Genomic DNA, 19,372 nt, shown 5'->3' with positions numbered 1-19,372 from the left:
TTTAAGGTGTTTTCTTAACAAATTAATGAAAATAATGTTTGACAAAATTTAATTAATTTTCTAGGATTTATTATTATAATATTAAATTAATTGTTCAAAGTAATAGAATATACTTCCGTTTTATAAGAGCTTATTTCTGAGTTTCGCTCAGGGTTCCAAACATATTCGAGACGACTCTGACCTCGGTGATTGATTATGCAACACTATTTTGTTTCTTTGAAAAACTTGAAATCAACACATTATTAATGAATTCATATGTACCAGATGTGTTTTTCCTATCTAATTTGTAACTTTCAAAATCTGCATCCTAGAATGTGTCCAACCTAAAGATAAAGTCTCTAAGATATCGAAATCCTAAACTATGACTGTATCTATGATATCTAATGACCCTCTTAATGACTTGTAAATATGATATTTAATCTCTAGTGATAAGATAAAGTAAAGATCCAATTATAAACCTATATAACCTAAAATCTACACATTTATATTCATTATATTTGTGTAAATGTTAATTGGTGTGGTTTGAGATTTCACATCTCCCAGCCTAATTATTTTGAATATATCATTGATGTATTTGACTTGATTGATGAATATATAATTTCTCTTTTGCTTGATTTGAAGTCTAAAAAAAAGAAAATAAAAAGAGAGAAAACTCCTCCATCATGCTTATCTAAAATTTATCTTACATAAACTTAACAAATTATTGACAAAAAGAATCATTAATAACACTTAAAGTAATATCATCAACATAAATTTGTACTATCAACATATATGTCTTTTCTTTTAATAAAAAGAATGATAAAAGACTCGAGCTGGTAAGAGTAAAGATTAAAAAAAATTAAATTTACCTTTTTAATATTTTAATAACTTTTCTAAATATTCTTTTTGAAATATGTTTGAACTTTTTATTGGTTTTAATACATTTTCAAATTGTATATTTTAATAATTCAAAATCATCATTATTATTAATTACTTACATGGTTTTTAGTTAGTTTTAATTTATTCATTTTTTTAAAAAATAAATCCTTTAATTTTTTGAATCATATAAACCCTTAAAATTTTCAAGAAAAAATAATCAATCAAGCCCCTCTTTCACATCATCATTTCATGTTTCGATATACTTTGCATACACATTACTCAAATCTGAAACTTTTAAAGAAAACAACATTTCTTTTTACAACTATGGTCAAGTTGAAAATATTTTGATGTTTCGATATAACAAATAAAGTGTAAATGAATTTTAATATTTTATATTTGATTTGAAAAATAATATTCGATTAAAATAATCAAATATAAAAAATATTACTCCAAGTTTTCAAATGACAATTTTAATCCTTACTTAAGTATAAAATTGTGTTTCAATCTTAAAATATTTTTGAAACAATTTTTACAAAGTATTTCGAACCATAATCGAGCCAAAAATAAGTTTTATAAAGGGAGGTACCGATACACTCCTATATGTACCGATACACCCAAATTTCGAATGAAATAAAGGTACCGATACATAGCTGATGTACCGATACACTCCAGGCTCCGAGAAACATCGAATGTAATTAGTGTACCAATACCCCTAGGGTGTACCGATACACTTGGTCAAATAACAGTCGAAATATTTAAATTTTACACTGAGTGTACCGATACCCTTTGAAGGTGTACCAATACACCTACGCTCCCAACAGATTTTTTACATGGAAAACATACAACAACGGCTCTATTGACTTCACCAATGATCCCCAACGTTAAGAATCAATCCAAGGTGTATTTAAACAAGTTCTGAAGCCATTGATCAATAATAATTAAGAAAGAAACAAAGAGAAAGCCTTAAACATCAAGTTTGCGCAATTCAAGCCCTATTTTCATTCAATATTCATTTTGCTTTCAAGAACACCATTTGTACTCAATTGTATTCATTATTGAGTGTTCTTTCTTTGTTCTAGAATTGTGCAAACATCTTGCCTTGAGAGGTTTTTCTGTAATTTGCGAAATTTGTAATTTTCTCTTTGGGAGAGAGTGTTCTCAAGAATTTGGGGTATAATTCTTGATGGAGTTGTAAGGATACTCTTTGTCGTCAAAAGAAAAACAAATTAGTGAATTTGTGGAAAATACTTATTGTGGATAGCTAAGGTAGTGGACGTAGACTTTGGTTGAGAAAGTTGAACCACTCTAAGTCGCTGTGCAAATATTTTCAATTTTCTGCAAAAGCTTCCACCAAAATTTTTATTGTCAATTCACCCCCTCTTGGTTATTTTGTCGATCGATTAACTCAACATGTCGTTTAATAGGTTCTTTTAAACTTAATAATTCATTTCATGCAAATTTTAATGCATTCATGTTTTTTCCCTTCTCGATTTCATGTTATGTTCTTGTTTCCATATAATTTTAAAATTTGTCTCATATCTCATATCTCCTATTTTATATTTTATGTAAGAGTTAATTGCAACATATATCCTCAAACTATGATCTTCATTTTAAATTGGTCCCTAAACTTTTGAATATTCCAATTTCATCCTCAAATTATGATACACATTATAAATTAGTCCTTAAACTTTTTAACATTCCAATTTCATCCTCAAACTATGACCCTTATTCTAAATTAACCCCCAAACTTTTAAATCATTCAATTTTATCCCTAAATTCATCCCCAAATTCATCTAAATATGTAATTAATTTTAACCATAGTTTAACCTAAAAGTTATTTTTTTCAAACATATAGTAATATAGCTTGGCCTTACGATTTTCTTAAAATGGAATGCAATTATATATACATATAATCTGCGATGAAATTGAAATGTTGAAAAAGTTTGAGGGCTAATTTAGAATGAAGGATATAGTTTGGGGATGAAAATAAAATGTTTAAAAGTTTGAGGACAAATTTAAAATGATAATCATAGTTTGTTGGGATTTTACGGAAGCTCTAATCGACAACCGAAGTGGTTCGCCAAGAGGGGTCGGGTCGGCTTTTGTGTTTAGGGAGTAAGGATATTGAAAGATAGAAAATTGCACAACGATTTACAGTGGTTCGACTTCTCAACCAAGTCTGCATCCACTACTTTAGCTCCTCACCAAGGATTTTCCAAAAAATTCACTAATTTGTTCTTTCTTTTTATAGGACAAAGAGATAACCTTTACAAACTCCCTAGTTTTTCACGGGTTAAACTAGAACCTTTCCCTAGCTTTTAGCAGGCTTAGCTAGAACCAAAACTCCTTTACAATGAAAGAAAATATAAACAAGAAAACCTCTCTAAGGTAGGTGTTTACAATAATTAAGCTTATAAGAACAAAAATATTTACAAGAGAAAGATGAAATAAGAATGAAAAACTCTTCTCTTGTGTTTTATTGCTTTGATAGTTGTTCTATTCTTTCTTCAAGTGTCATTAGCTTGTATTTATAGCTTGAAATGAGTTTGAAGTTGTATATAGCCGTTGGGGATGATTTGGAGCCGTTTGGGGATTATTTTTCTGCAAAACAATGCTGTCCAGAACAGGGGGTATCGGTACCCCTCTAAGGGGTATCGGTACTACCTTTGTTAAATTCAAATTAAAGTAGCCGTTACTAGCCGTTGGAGCCTTGTAGTATCGATACTGCCTAAGGGGTATCAGTACTGCATTGCACTATGGTATCGATACCCTTGCATGGTATCGGTACCCATTTTGCATTTTGTAATTTGAGCCTTCATGGGGTATCGGTACTACCATGTGGGGTATCAGTACTACTTTCACAGGGGTATTGATACTACACAATGCGTATTGGTACCCATTTGCATTTTTGCTCAAATCCGAATTTAATGGACTTTGAATTATTTTTGAAACCTTTTAAAAACTTTGAATAAATTCAATTCAAGTCTAAAAACATTTTCCCTTAAATTTGTTATATTGAAACATAGTTCTACAATCTCCCCCTTTTTGATGTAACAAAACATTTGAAAATCGATTTAGGCAAAACTCCCCTTAATAAAATGTTTAATGAAAAAAATACCAATTGTTTACAAAAGGATATCAATTGTTAAAAAGATACCAATTGTTGGAAAATATATGAAAATGTTAAGCTCCCCCTTATTCATTAAGAAATTGAATTTTTCAAACCATACATCTCCCCCTTTTTGTTATATAAAAAATAATTCAATCTTTGAAGTTTGAAGTTTGAAGTTCTAAAATAACATTGGAGAGTAAGTGATAAATTTGACATTTAAAATTTATTTGAAAAATCAAAATCTCCCCCTCAATAAATGCATTTCAAAAAAAATTTAGCTTTAAGAACTTGACACTTAAACAAAATTGAATTTCAACAAAGAATAACAAACATGTTAGTAGTACATGAAATTCAATGTATCCAAGTCTAAAATACTTTATGCAATATCAATTGTTGAAATTAAGTGCATATGCATAAAGCTTTTCAAAAATGTTATGCATTAAAAAAAATTGATATCAATTGTTAGAGAGATATCTTATACAATTTTAAGTACATGCATAAACATTTAAATTTAGGTAAAAAATTTAAAATTTTGATATCAATTGTTAGAGAGATATCATTTGCATAAAAACCAATTTTGACCAAAATTTTATTATGATGAACTAAAAATTCTGAAAAATCATTAAAACTTTAAAATGTTCATCATAAAACCTTTTTAACATACATGAGATTAAAAATATAATGCATAATCATTTTAAAAAAACTCATGCATGATTAAAATCAAATGAGTAACCAAATAACCAAGATTAAAAGCATTAAGCTTAGAGGTTACCCATTCCTTTTTTTCATGTGTAGCTAGAGCATCTTGAATATCATCACTTTCATCATCATTGCTCCCACACACCTACAAGAGACATTTAAGTGGATTTTGGTATCCAAATTGCTTTGGATCCTTGAACGTTAGTTTCAATGCGCTTCTTCCCTTAGGAACTCATACTTGTCTAATTTTAAAATGTTTTCCTTTCTTCAAAGGACAAGTATATTCATTATGACCATGATAATGTCAATGTGAGCATTTTGTCATTTTTAAACATAATTTGTTGTTTTTAGAAATTAATTCTTTTTATTTTGTTAAGCTTTCAAGCTTAAATTTTAAATCAAAATTTTCTTTTTCTAAATCATTTATTTTGATTTTTGAAAGCTCTAAATCATTTTTCAAAATTTCATTTTGATTTTCAAAATCAGCTTCTGCTTTCAAAATCGATTTATTTTCAATTTTGAGTTTTGAAATTAATTTTGTATATTTGGAATTCATGATCTCAAATCCCAAATACAACCTATTATAAGCATTTTGCAACTCATCAAAAGTAAATGAATTAAATTCATTTGAGTTAGAAGATACTCGAATTCTTCTTCGGTGGCCATGAGGCATAGGTTGACTACTTCATCTTCATCACTATAGGATGCAACAAATGTCTTCTTCTTGCTTGACCCCTTTTTCTTTAGAAGAGGACATTCATGATTGACATGCCCCTTTCTTTGACAATTGAAGCACAACAGGGGACTCTTCTTCTTGGTTGATTCATGTTTCACTACCATGGAAATCATGAATCTCTTAAGTTCCTTGAAGAGCTTGGTCATCTCATCTTATTGTTTATCATCATCTTCATACATCTCATCACTTGAATCTTGATAGCTTTCATTGGTGGATTTGAAGTCAATGTCTACCTCATTCTTCTTCTTGTTTTTCGTCTCTTCATTTTCTTCCTCTTTCTTCAACATCATCTCATGAGTGAGAAGAGAACTAATTAGTTTGTCGAGAGTGAGAGACTTTAGGTCTCTAGCTTTAATAATAGTCGTCTTCTTCGATTGCCACGACTTTGGAAGAGAGTAGATCATCTTCCTCACAAGCTTCTCATTAGGGATTACTTCCAAATCCCCTGAGACCGATGACAATCACAGAAAATATATCCGTCATAGCTTTGATGTCTTCATCGGGTTTCATCTTGAAATTCTCGTAGCTATAGTTGAGAAGAATTTTCTTTGTTTCCCTCACTTCGTCGATTCCTTCATGAGTGACTTGGAGCTTATCACAAATCTCTTTGGCAGTAGAACAAGAGGATATTCTTCTATATTCATCTGTGCCTAAAGCACAAAAGAGAATATGTATAGCCTTAGAATTAAGCTGGAACTTTTTCTTCTCTTCATTACTCTAATCGTCATATTCACCAGGTGGAGTGGAGTAACCCCTCATGATTGAGTTCCAAGCTCTTAGATCGTAGGCTCGAATAAAGAACATCATTTTATTCTTCCAATGAGCACAATTTGCTCCATTGAAGAAGGTTGGCTTGTTGACCGGCTGTAAATCCATAATATGTGAATCTTCAATATAATACGCACCGGAGGTTGAAGCCATTTCTTTGTCGGTTGCGTCAGGAATTGGTAGAGCGTCTTCTAAGATCGTCTCAAGGATGTTAAGCCTTCTAACGAGTCAAACTCTAATACCAATTGTTGGGATTTTGCGGAAGCTCGAATCGATAACCGAAGTGGTTCGCCAAGAGGGGTCGGGTCGGTTTTTGTGTTTAGAGAGTAAGGAGATTGAAAGATAGAAAATTGTACAGCGATTTATAGTGGTTCAACTTCTCAACCAAGTCTACATCCACTACCTTAGCTCATCACCAAGGATTTTCCAACAAATTTACTAATTTATTATTTCTTTTTACAGGACAAAGAGATAACATTTACAAACTCCCTAGTTTTTCACGGGTTAAACTAAAACATTTCCCTAGCTTTTAGCAGGCTTAGCTAGAACCAAAACCCCTTTACAATGAAAGAAAATGTAAACAAGAAAACCTCTTTAAGGTAAGTGTTTACAAGAATTAAGCTCACAAGAACAGAAATATTTACAAGAGAAAGATGAAATAAGAATGAACAACTATTCTCTTGTGTTTTATTGCTTGGATAGTTGTTCTCTTCTTTCTTCAAGTGTCCTTAGCTTGTATTTATAGCTTGAAATGAGTTTGATGTCGTATATAGCCGTTGAGGATGATTTTTTGGGGATTATTTTTCTACAAAACAAGGTTGTCCAGAACAGGGGGTATCGATAGCCCTCTAAGGGGTATCGGTACTACCTTTGTTAAATTCAAATTAAACTAGCCGTTGAAGCCTTGTAGTATCGATACTGCCTAAGGGGTATCAGTACTACATTGCACTATGGTATTGATACCCTTGCATGGTATCGGTACTCATTTTGCATTTTGTAATTTGGGCCTTAATGAGGTATCGGTACCCGCCTTCATAGGGGTATTAATACTATACAATGGGTATCAGTACCCATTTGCATTATGTAATTTGGGCCTCATGGGGTATCGGTACCCGCCTTCATAGGCATATTAATACTACACAATGGGTATCGATACCCATTTGTATTTTTGCTCAAATCCGAATTTAATGGACTTTGAATTATTTTTGAAACCTTTGAATAAATTCAATTCAAGTCCAAAAATATTTTGTCTTAAATTTGTTATATCGAAACATAGTTCTACATAATTTAGGGATAAAATTAGAATATTTAAAAGTTTAGGGACCAATTTAAAAGAATATGATAGTTTGAGGACATATGATGCAATTAACTCTTTATGTAGCCAATTTCTTTCCCTTGTCCATCTTTTTCATTAGCCTTTCTTTCTTTGGATTATTTACCAAAATATCATCCAAAAAAATTGTCTATAATTTTAACACTTATTTAAGATTATTTTTTAATATATCACTCTTTTGTATCATGTAAGCATAAGACGTTTTCTACAGGAAATGTCTTCCTACTTACGTGGTACAAAATGGTCACAACTTTTTAAGTTGGGTGTTTCTTATAGAACACACCTACTGTCACATCAGCAGAAGATGCTTCTTACAGAATGTGTCTTTATCTACGTAATAGAAATAGGTGTTAGATTAGAAATTAATCAACAATGAGTGTTATTGTAATAATTAATTACTTTTATGTGATATTTAGGTAAAATAGCCTTCTTTCTCTAGTTAATCCAATGACTAAAATGTCCATAACAGCAGACAAATTCATTGCTTTGTTGTCAGCTTGATAATGCATTTCAATCTCCAATTAAGCTTTCTCGTACAATAAGAATTGTTTTGTATACTATAGAGTTCTTTTTTAAAGTTACGTTATAGATTTGTTGGGTTTAAATTATAGAGAAAATAACCTCAGTGACCAAAAATCCCATATAATATACGATTTTAACCAACTTTTTCCGGATTTGCCAAAATGACCAACAAAATCGCAATGCGATCGCTAATTCGCAACGCGATCTCCATTATCGCAAATTCGCGTTGCATTTTCGCAATGTGATAGTTGAAAATCGCGTTGCAATGGTCTACAGTATCGTTGCGATTTTCCCAATTCGCAATGTGAATAAGTAAATCGCAACGCGAATTGGGAAAATCGCAATGCGAATAAGTAAATCGCAACGCGAATTAGGAAAATCGCAATGCGATACTTACTATTGCAATGCGATAATAAAAAATCGCAACGAGATACTTACTTTCGCAACGCGATACTGACTTTCGCAACGCGATAATACATAATCGCAATGCGATTTTCAAAGCGCCATTAGTATCCTGGCCAAGTATTTTATTTTTAAATTCCAAACATGAATATTAATATATTGGAACACTGAACTGTCCACAATATATCCCGTAATCGCAACTCATAACCTAAAACCTAAAATCACAACTCAGTCCCATTTCCATCTCTCACTCTCTCACCCATCTCCGACGAAATCCATCCCCATCTCCGGCGAAATCCGTCTATCTAAATCTCTCAGAGCCACCCTCACAATCAGAAATGGAAAATCAACCAAATCAACCAACGAGGGTTAGTTTTTTTTAATTATTTTCTTTTTGAAATTTTTGCATTATTATTAGGTTTTTCATATTGAAATTGATGATTAGTTTACTGGTAATTTCAATAATAGATTAACCATTTCACTTAGATTGCTTATTAAATCAACCAAGAATCGCAACGCGAAATGCAAATCGCAACGCGATTTTAGTTTCGCGTTGCGATTCTCTCGTTGCGATAGTCATTTTCGTGTTGCGATTTTCATTTTCAGAAACTATTCTTCTTCTGCAAATTGAAACTTGAATGAATTGCATTAATTCAACCAAAAAACAAAGACAAATACGAAATTCACAGTGTTGCATATTTAAGTTTGAAGAATAAACTACTACTATTTATGTTTATTATTGTTTTCGGTATATCTTCACAGTGTAGTTTTTGGTATATCTAATTTAGTATGTTTATTGTTTTTGTAGAACTTTTATTCGGCTCAATTGACCTTGAGAAATAAAGTCAGCCTGGCCAAAACAATTGCGTCGAAGCTTTCACCTGCACAAAGAAAAATGTTTGAGGATACATGCTTCGGGCCATGGTTGAAAGTACAACATCCCGGTGGAGATGCGATGTTGACACACCTGTTTCTTCAAACCATGACTAGAGATCTACCAGAGACTATACAACGTCGTGATGAAGAGATATGGTTTGATTTTCCACCGGCGTATACGTGTTTTGGGCGGGAGGAGTTTTGCTTAATCACCGGTCTACGCTTCGGACACGATGATGTAGGTCGGTACACTAAACACATTACCCGCCCATCATGGCTATCCCGGGTTTTTCCTAAGCTGGAGAGGCTGAGTCTACACGTAGAAGACCTGACAAGATTTTTGAATAATAAAGATGGTTTTACTCGGATGGATGACGTCGACGTTGTCCGAGTATGCCTTCTAATTCTTTTGCATGCCGGCTTTTTAGGCAGAGAGGCCAGACAACCTATTCCAAATGATCTAATCAAATTGGTAGAAGACCTAAATGCGTGGAACCTGTTTCCGTGGGGCTCGTATTTATGGAAAGCTACATGGAATAAGTTATCGTCTGCCTTGGATGATCGAAAAAGTTTGCATGGCGATGGTTCCAAATACACTTTGACAGGCTTTATTTGGGCCTTTAAGGTAAGAATTTTTATATAATGTTTCCAAAATTATAAGTAATTATTTAACAATTACTAATGTTTGTTATTATATTGTTTGTAGATTTGGATATTTGAGGCCTTTCCCGCCATGAAGACATATGCAATAAAAACTTCAAATAATATTCCCAGGGCTATTTCCTGGAAGAGGAAACGAACCTTGCAATGGGAAGATTTACTACGGTATACGACAATAAATAATGTAAGTTTAGCAGTTTTGGCAGCAACCGAATAAATTTACTAAGCAATCTAAGTGAAATGGTTAATTTAAGTGAAATTACGAGTAAATTTATCATCAAGTTAAATATGGAAAATCTTAAACTTACCTCGTTGCGTAGAGTATGAACCTCATTCTGCAACGATACTACCATCTCACGTAGAGCGGCAACCTCACCACGTAAAGTAGACACCTCCACACGCCATGCACCATCGTTATCGCGTAGAGTACCGATCTCCTCACGCAAGGCATTGACCTCATCACGTAACTCCCTTGACTCATCCCGTGGAGGTGGAGAACAGGGAGATAGAAGTCGTGGCATCTTTGTCGGTCGCCTATCATGAGGTGATGGTGGAGAAGAGACTCGATGATGTGACGGGATAGGTGATGGCTCTCGTTGTAGAGGTGTATAGTCGGGTCGATCAGGTGATGGCTCTGGGTGAGGTGATGGCTCTCGAAGTGGAGGAAGTGGAGGCTGCTCATCATTCGTGCCATCAAAAAAACGCTGACTAGCTTGCCACCAATCAGTGGCAAGCTCAGCCTCCGTGGGTGTCAGTCTCATTAATGGAGTGTTGGCCTCCTAAAAATATAAAAACTAAAACAAAGTTAAACGTCTACTATTAATAACTTGTTTATATATGATAGTATTTGTGTTAACTTACATTATTTATTGTCGCATATGGTATTAAGTCTTCCCAATCCAACATACGTTTCCTCTTCCAGGAAATAGCCCTAGGAATATCATATGAGGATTTTAATGCATATGTCCGCATGCTGGGGAAAGCCTCGAATATCCAAATCTACAAACAATATAATAACAAACATTAGTAATTGTTAAATAATTAATTATAATTTTGAAAACATTATATAGAAATTCTTACCTTAAAGGCCCAAACAAAGCCTGACAAAGTGTATTTCGACCCATCGCCCCGCAAACTTTTGCGGTCATCAAAGGCAGACGACAACTTAGTCCAGGTAGCTTTCCATATATACGAACCCCACGGAAACAGATTCCATGCATTTAGGTCCTCTACCAATAATATTAGCTCCTGAGGAATAGGTTGTCTGGCCTCTCTGCCTAGAAAGCCGGCATACAAAAGTAGTAGAAGGCATACTCGGACAACATCGACGTCATTCATCCGAGTAAAACCATCTTTCTTATTAAACAATTTCTTCATGTCGTCGACGTGTAAGTTCGGCTTCTCTATTGACTCATCAGGAAAAACCCTGGATAACCATGATGGGCGGCTGATATGACGAGTGTACCGGCCTACATCATCGTGTCCGAATCGTAGACCAGTGATTAAGCAGAACTCCTTCCGCCCAAAACAAGTATACGCCGGTGGAAAATGAAACCATATCTCTTCCTCACCACGTTGTATACTGTCGGGTAGATCGCTAGTCATGGTCTGAAGCCACAAATGGGTCAAACTAGCATCTCCACCCGGATGCTGTACTCTCAGCCATGGCCCGAAGCAGGTTTCTTCAAACAATTTTCTTTGTGCAGGTGAAAGCTTCGAAGCAATTGTAGTGGCTAGGCTAACTTTATTCCTTAATGTCAATGAAGCCGAAAAAAATTTCTACAAAAAAACAATAAACATACCAAGTTAGATATACCAAAAATTACACTGTCAAGATATACCAAAAACAAAACAATAAACATAAATAGTAGTTTATTCTTGAAACTAAAATTTGCAACACTGTTTTTGTCTTTTGGTTGAAATGAAAATCGCAACGAGATAATGAGAATCGCAACGCGGAAATGACTATCGCAACGAGAGAATCGCAACGCGAAATGACTATCGCGACCAGACAATCGCAACGCGAAATGAAAATCGCAACCGCGAAATAAAAATCGCAACGCGAAATGAAAATCGCAACGCGAAAAGAAAATCGCAATGCGATTTTGGTTTCGCGTTGCGATTTTTATTTCGCGTTGCGATAGTTATTTCCGCGTTGCGATTTTCATTCTCGAAACTATTCTTCTTCTGCATTACTTCAACCAAAAGACAAAGCAAAGACAAATACTAACTTCACAGGCTAAACAGTTTAGCAGTATTGGCAGCAATCGAATGAATTTAATAAGAAATCTAAGTGAAATGGTTAATCTATTATTGAAATTACCAGTAAACTTATCATCAATCTCAATATGAAAAACCTAAAATAATGCAAAAATTTCAAAATAAAAATAAAAAAAACTAACCCTCGGAGGTTGATTTTCCATTTCTGAATGATTGTGAGGGATTTTTGACTGTGAATGGTTGTGAGGGATTTCGCCGGCGATGGGGACGGAAATCTTCGGAGATGGGGACGGATTTCGCCGTAGAGAGTGAGAGATGGAGATGGGACTGAGTGTTGTGTTTTTGGGTTTGAGGTTATGAGTTGCGATTATTGTGGACGGTTCATTTTCCGATTTATTAAGAAAAAATACGTGTTTGGAATTTGAAAAAAAAAATACGCGTTAATACGAATGGCGCTATGTAAATCGCGTTGCGAAAGTCAGTATCGCGTTGCGAAAGTAAGTATCTCGTTGCGATTTTTTATTATCGCATTGCGATTTTCCCAATTTGCGTTGCGATTTACTTATTCGCATTGCGAATTGGGAAAATCGCAACGATACTGTAGACCATCGCAACGCGATTTTCAACTATCGCATTGCGAAAATGCAACGCGAATTTGCGATAATGGAGATCGCGTTGCGAATTAGCGATCGCATTGCGATTTTGTTGGTCATTTTGGCAAATCCGGAAAAAGTTGGTTAAAATCGTATATTATATGGGATTTTTGGTCACTGAGGTTATTTTCTCTAAATTATATTATATTATGGTGGGAGGGGAGATATTGAAAACATGAGGTGTAGCCAATTAGTTTCCAATAGTATTGATGTGTTTTATTATGCATGAGGGTAAATTACGTATTTAGTACCTAAACTATCAATTTAGTCTGTTTTAGTACTTAAACTTTCAATTTCTTCAAAACTATACCTAAAGTTTACTTTTTGTTTCATTTTAATACTCGTAGTTAAACACTTAACGCACTTAATACCTAAACTATCAATTTGTATCCGTTTTAGTACCTAATTTTTAAACAAATTTCAAAACTTAAGTATGATTTAGGTACTAAACGTGTTTTGGTACCTAGACTTTCATTTTTTTCAAAACTTACCGGCTGGGTACTAAAATGAATTAAAAACTAAACTTTAGGTATGATTTTGAGAAATTGAAAGTTAAGGTACTAAAACGGATCAAAACTGATCGTTTAGATACTAAATGTGTAGTTTACCCTAAAGTAATCATGTTGTATATATTTAGAAACGTTTTAGATTTGTTGGGTTTAAATTATATTATATTATGGTGGGAAGAGAGATCTTGAAAGCATGAGGTGTGGCCATTTAGTATCCAATGTACGTATAAGAATGGAGAAGCTTTTTGCTACTTTTAGAAGATTTGGAGTTCCCAAACTGAATTGATTTCTTTGTTGGAAACATGATCAAACTTCCACTAAATGACCTAAAGACAACAATCATGCACAACTTTTATATAAATGGGATCAAAAGCAAAACATAGGCCAACATTCAATTTAATGGAACCCTATTCAACCTTCCAATATTATCATCATTTGGGAAGTGGGGAACCCTATTTTATTATCACCATTATACCTTTTCAAGAGTCGAGTTACTACAGACTTCAAGATTGATTAGTAATTTATGAAAAATACAAATATTAAGATTGAAAAGTCAACATAACAAAAAAAAATATTGTATATTTAGGTCGAGTTTAAATTTAAAATTAATAATCATTCATGTTTGATTAAAATAGTCTAATATTTAAAATCTAGCTTGAATTTATCACTATTCAACCAACTCGAACTCATGAACAAATTTATTTTTATTAGTTTTGAAAAATTTAAAACTCTAATTATAAAAATGCTTACTTTAATTGATATATTTAATAAATCCAAGGACTATATTAAAGATCGTTGCCTTTAGAGTGTACGTATGTATTTGAGGTCAACCATAATACGACTACTCTCATTGCAATTGAACGTTCCTTTGGTTTCTCGTTTGAGAAATTGCAGGCCTTGTTAAAGGACCAATATAAAGTGCCCAACTTTCTGTCAAGTCCATGAACAGGATTTTGTCTTCTCCACTTTATAATGCTCCCTTTCATGTCTTCCCATCAGATATTTATGATCAGCTTAAGAATTAGAGTACATACAAATAATCAATCAAAATTCAGACCTCTTATTCTATTATTTTGGTAAACCAAGAGGAACGATAAACGTCCGGTACAAAACTGTAGGGTTCAACCTCTAAATAACACAAACAAAACGTTTCTTAGTTGTGAAGATTACAGCCAAATGAGTTGCATAACACTTGCATCCTCCCCCTTGGAGCACAGGTTGAATCCATGTTGGCAAAAATGCAAGTATCAATGCCTAAAATGCCTTACATTTGTGAAAAGCAATGAAACACCATACTTGTTACAACAGTCGACGGCATCCCCATCTCTAATGCTCCCACCAGGCTCCGCAATGACTCCAATCCCGCTTTCACAAGCTTCTTCCACTGCATCTTTCCAAGCTATTAATAGAAAAGAAAACATATTTGTTAGCAAACAGGTTATATAGGCCAAGCAATCACTGCAACATTGCATGCCTGAACAATTTTATATTTACGGGAGAACATTTTAATTATTCACTAAACTTTTGAAGGTGGTAATTACCAAATGGGAAGAACGCATCACTAGCCAAAGCAGCTCCCTTGACCTCATCTCCTGCTTTCCTCAAAGCTATTCTCAAACTCTCCCGACGGTTTGGCTGCCCACTTCCCATACCCAACATACAGTTGTCCTGAGTAATAATGTCCAAGGGTCAGAAAATCTTGCAATACTACTCTTTTTGGGATATTTATCACAAGGATCTACAAGCCAACAAGGTTATCAAGCACCATTTTAACCAGAATTTAATATCCTAGCAAAATAACAAACCTTTGCTATTACAATAGCGTTGCTCTTGACATGCTTTACACACAGCCATGCAAATTCTGCATCACGAAGCTCACCATCTTGTGGCTTATTCTCAGAAACCACTTTGAACTGGATGTCTTCAGGCGTAAAGTCATCTGAATCCTGGGCCAGCCAACCACCACCAACCTGTCGTAGTGAGAGCTTCCCTTTCTCATTCTTCTTTGCTTCAAGTATCCTCAGTGTTTTTGACTTTCCACGGAGTATCTCAAGTCCCTTCTCTGTATACTTGGGAGCCACAACGATCTCATAAAACATCCGAGTTTCACCATCCATTGGGCTTCGGAACTCTCGGATTTCCTTAGCAAGAGCCTAAAGCCAAAAAAGTGAGCAATCAAATTGTCAAAAAGGGTACTCTATCACGATTTTGAAGATACCATATGATAAGATGATATTCAATGTGTGATACAAAGACGGCACAATCGCATGTAAGGATTCCAAAAAACTTATTAACTTGCCTCGTCTACTTCTATGTTGAAGGCTACAATTCCTCCAAATGCACTCACGGGATCAGCTTTCACAGCAAGCCTATAAGCCTCAAGGATGTCAACACGAGAAGCTACTCCACATGGATTTGTGTGCTTTACAATCACGCATGTAGGGTTCCTAAACTCTGAGACACAATTCCATGCGGCATCGGCATCTAGATAGTTATTATACGACATTTCCTGCAGCAAGATAAAAAAGTGTATTAAGGATATACCATGGAATAATACAGCTGATAACTAAATTGGAAAACACAATCATAACATTCAACAATTTGCAAAGGATTTCATGTCCTCAACCACCATAGTGAAAAGGAACAGCAACATAACAAGACACTCTTCAACATAGGCAACAATAAAAATTCTATCGGCAATTGGAACCAATTGGAAAGGAAAAAGTATGGCCCGACTGACAAAATCTTATATCCTGTAACTGAGTTTACCGGCAAAGCATCCAAATAAAAAAATGGTAGAAGCAAATACTTTCTTGGAAAAGAAAAAAAAGGGAAGATGATTCCATAATTGTCTATTGTTTTAACTTATTAATAAGCATGAAAAAAAATAACATTAAGAACTAAATCACCTTCCCATGGTGTTGAACAGCTGTTGCAATACCACCAGCATTGACCTCAGACAGACTCTTGTCAACATAAAATGCAGCCTTCTGATGTGGATTTTCACCATAACGAAGTGAACTTTTCAGGGATAACGGCACCGTCAAGTTGGGAGGGAATTTATCTTCCAACAGATAAAGAATTATGTCAATCTAAATTTGTAACAATTATAGGTAGCACTTAATGAAAAAGTTCAATGAGTTGTTGCATTGATTCTTTTAACAAAGAACAAAAAAATAGTTTCTTTTTATGCAATAGTATATTTTGATTGCTGAGATCTAAGCTTATGACATGTAAAGTAGATCTATTTTCTTCTAAATATCATTAAATGACTACCATTTCAACTACAATGACCAAGTAGCTAAAGCATAGAAGAATACCTCCCGCGGTCTGTATCCAGAGCCACTCTGAAACTGCAGAATCATAAGAAGCAACATGTTCAAAAGCTTTCCAGGCAAGCTTTCTACGGAATTGTTGATCATCCTGACCGCCTTTAAGGAACTCGAGGAGTGCAGGATAGTCTTGTGAGTCAACAACAACCAAGACATCCTTATAATTCTGTTCAAGTAAATGTGTTATTTTGTAATAGAAAATGATTAAAACAAAGAATGGCCTATTCAACTTGTATGTTAAGGAATGATAAATTCCTCTGCTTTTAGCATTGCACTTAACTAGGAAGCTAATACTGATTCAGGAAGTTGAAACACCCTTCATAACCTAATTTTATAGCGTCCAAAATCAAGAAGTTGAAACACCCTTCATAACCAATGTAGTTCAATTACCTATTTAGCTTTGCTTTCTGAATAAACATGCTTGCATATAAGACTATCTACTAGAACATGAAACTACATAACAATGATTCCAGCTAAAACACAACTTGGGAAAATGAATACACCAATCAAATAACAATTCACTACCAACTTGTTAACAGTTACCTTTGCAGCAGCTCTAATCATTGCAGGGCCACCGATATCAATATTCTCAATGCCCTCGTCAAATCCAATTCCTCCAGTAGAAGTAACTTTATCATAAAACGGGTACAAGTTCACAACCACCACATCAAATGTACCTGAATAATAACAATTTTAGCTAAAAGAAAAAGGAAAGGGAAAGTCTGATACCACACTTGGAAAAGGAACGCTTAAACATCAAGGAGTTTCATTTCACCAACCAATGCCATGCTTATTAAGAGCTTGCATGTGATGTTTTTGGTCTCTTCTAGCAAGAATACCACCGTGTATGTTGGGATGTAGTGTTTTCACACGACCGTCAAGCTGTAAAATACACTTCAGTCAATCTCCAAACTCGATGAGCTTTAAAGCTGAAACTAGCATTTAAGAGAGGTATAATAGCATTAGCATCATATCGTTAGGAAAGCATGGCGATTGATCATTGAGAGAAGATAATAAGTAGGCTTTGACTTCAAGGCTGGGTCTTGTGTATCTCATTTTCCTATTAAAAATTTATCATTAAAATAGTTAAAATCAAGGTCAAGTTTCAAAAAGAAAAGCTTCCTAAATTATCAGTAAGGACGTCATAATCACTTCAGGTTATTCTTTTTTATCCCCTTAGATATTCCTGGATGCCCTAACAAGCTAAATTGCACAGACTCTTCATTTTTCATGAAGTAACCTGTACCCGTGTCTGACACACTTGGATTTGAGGTTATGACATCTAAGGATCCTCCAAATACATAGAAAAACTTAGAAAAATCTAGCCATACCCATGTCCAACACTTACACCCGAGTCAAGCAACATAGCTAACAAGGCCATAGAATATTAATCAAGAAGGATAGAACAGCACAAAATCAGAACCAAGGTTACCATTTCAGGAAAACAAGTAAGCTGCTCCACTTTGGTTACAGATACACCAGCATTTTCCAAGGCAGATGCAGTTCCTCCAGTTGAAACAATTGTGTACCTATAGTTTCCAAAGAAGCAAGTTCAAACCAAGGCTTCAAAATTGTTGCTTTACATTTTACACTGATACTGATAACATTGACCACACCAAGTCCTAAGAAAAAAACGTTTTAAAGAATTGAATACGCAGATGGTGCCATATTTATGACATCTTGTTCCTCTAGCAGTCCTCAATAGTCAATGTAAAAGGTTATATTTTCCCTCCTTTTTCTCTTCTAAAGAAGAAAAAAGAATAAGCAACAAAGGTCCATAACAAACGATGAAATAACACATGAAAGTATCTGAGCAAAAAAGGGGTTATTAATTTACCCCAATTCTTGAAGGCCATTGCCAAGCAATGTCAAGTCTTTCTTGTCTGACAAAGTTATTAGTGCTTGCTTATTGCCTGACAGAGAAACCAAAAAGGCATATGTTGTTTTCTTCTTTTCCAGAGGAGAGAGAGAGAGAGAGAGAGAGAGAGAGAGAGAGAGAGAGAGAGAGAGAGAGAGAGAGAGGTGAAGAGTGTTAAAGAAAACAATAAAATAGGGAAAAAGGGCAGGAAATAGAAGTACCGGAGGCAGGGGATTGAGGGTCGAGTTCAGAAGAAGCGATCGCTTGAGAGTGCGACATGGCTTTGGTTGAAACAGCGGCGAAGGTGCGTAGCGAGACAAAATGAAAGCGACCGCAGGCAATGGAGTGGTAAGGGGAATAAGAGACAGAACTCAACGTATTTCGGTGAAAAGAGCGGCGGACGGTTTTGGCAGCGCCGGTGGTGGTAGGGATGGTGGCGGCAGAATAAGCAGCTGTCCCCAACATTCTCTTTTTTTTTCGACCTTGCTTAGGACTTCGCCGTGTTTAGGTTGAAAGGAAATAGTGACGTTTCAAGTCCTTCTACTTTCTTTTATATGGATATAAATGTGCACAAATTAAGCCATCTTAATAGTAAAATTATTATAATTATTTTTTAAGATTTTATATTCGAGTATCAGAAATATCATAGATAGAGAATTCAATATCAAACAACTAAGATATATATATTTAAATAAATATTATCTTATACTTATTTAAATATCACGATATCGAGTTAACTCAAACTGAACAAATCACAACACTGTGATACATGTCAATCGGTCAAATCGTTGCACTGCAAGGGTATTCACACTTTAGTACTGAAAACTCTTGTCA

The 19,372-nt window shown here is 34.5% G+C and overlaps 1 protein-coding gene across 1 annotated transcript; it reads right to left on the bottom strand.

The window, feature by feature from the left end:
* Window positions 1-14,385: 14,385 nt before the first annotated feature.
* LOC120120483 (bifunctional purine biosynthesis protein PurH-like) lies at window positions 14,386-19,036 on the bottom strand. The gene is made up of 11 exons (XM_039140117.1): window positions 18,760-19,036; window positions 18,518-18,593; window positions 18,113-18,209; window positions 17,460-17,562; window positions 17,224-17,357; window positions 16,669-16,846; window positions 16,258-16,412; window positions 15,648-15,857; window positions 15,154-15,501; window positions 14,890-15,016; window positions 14,386-14,747 (listed from the first exon to the last, which is right to left on the bottom strand). The coding sequence occupies exons 1-11, from the start codon at window positions 19,001-19,003 to the stop codon at window positions 14,596-14,598; spliced, it is 1,824 nt and encodes a 607-aa protein (XP_038996048.1). The 5' UTR covers window positions 19,004-19,036; the 3' UTR covers window positions 14,386-14,595.
* Between the last annotated feature and the right edge of the window lie 336 nt (window positions 19,037-19,372).

This window comes from Hibiscus syriacus, unplaced genomic scaffold, assembly GCF_006381635.1.
Source record: "Hibiscus syriacus cultivar Baekdansim isolate YM2019G1 unplaced genomic scaffold, ASM638163v2 tig00110339_pilon, whole genome shotgun sequence".
Lineage (NCBI taxonomy): Eukaryota > Viridiplantae > Streptophyta > Magnoliopsida > Malvales > Malvaceae > Hibiscus > Hibiscus syriacus.
This window is presented reverse-complemented; position numbering and strand designations above follow the sequence as displayed.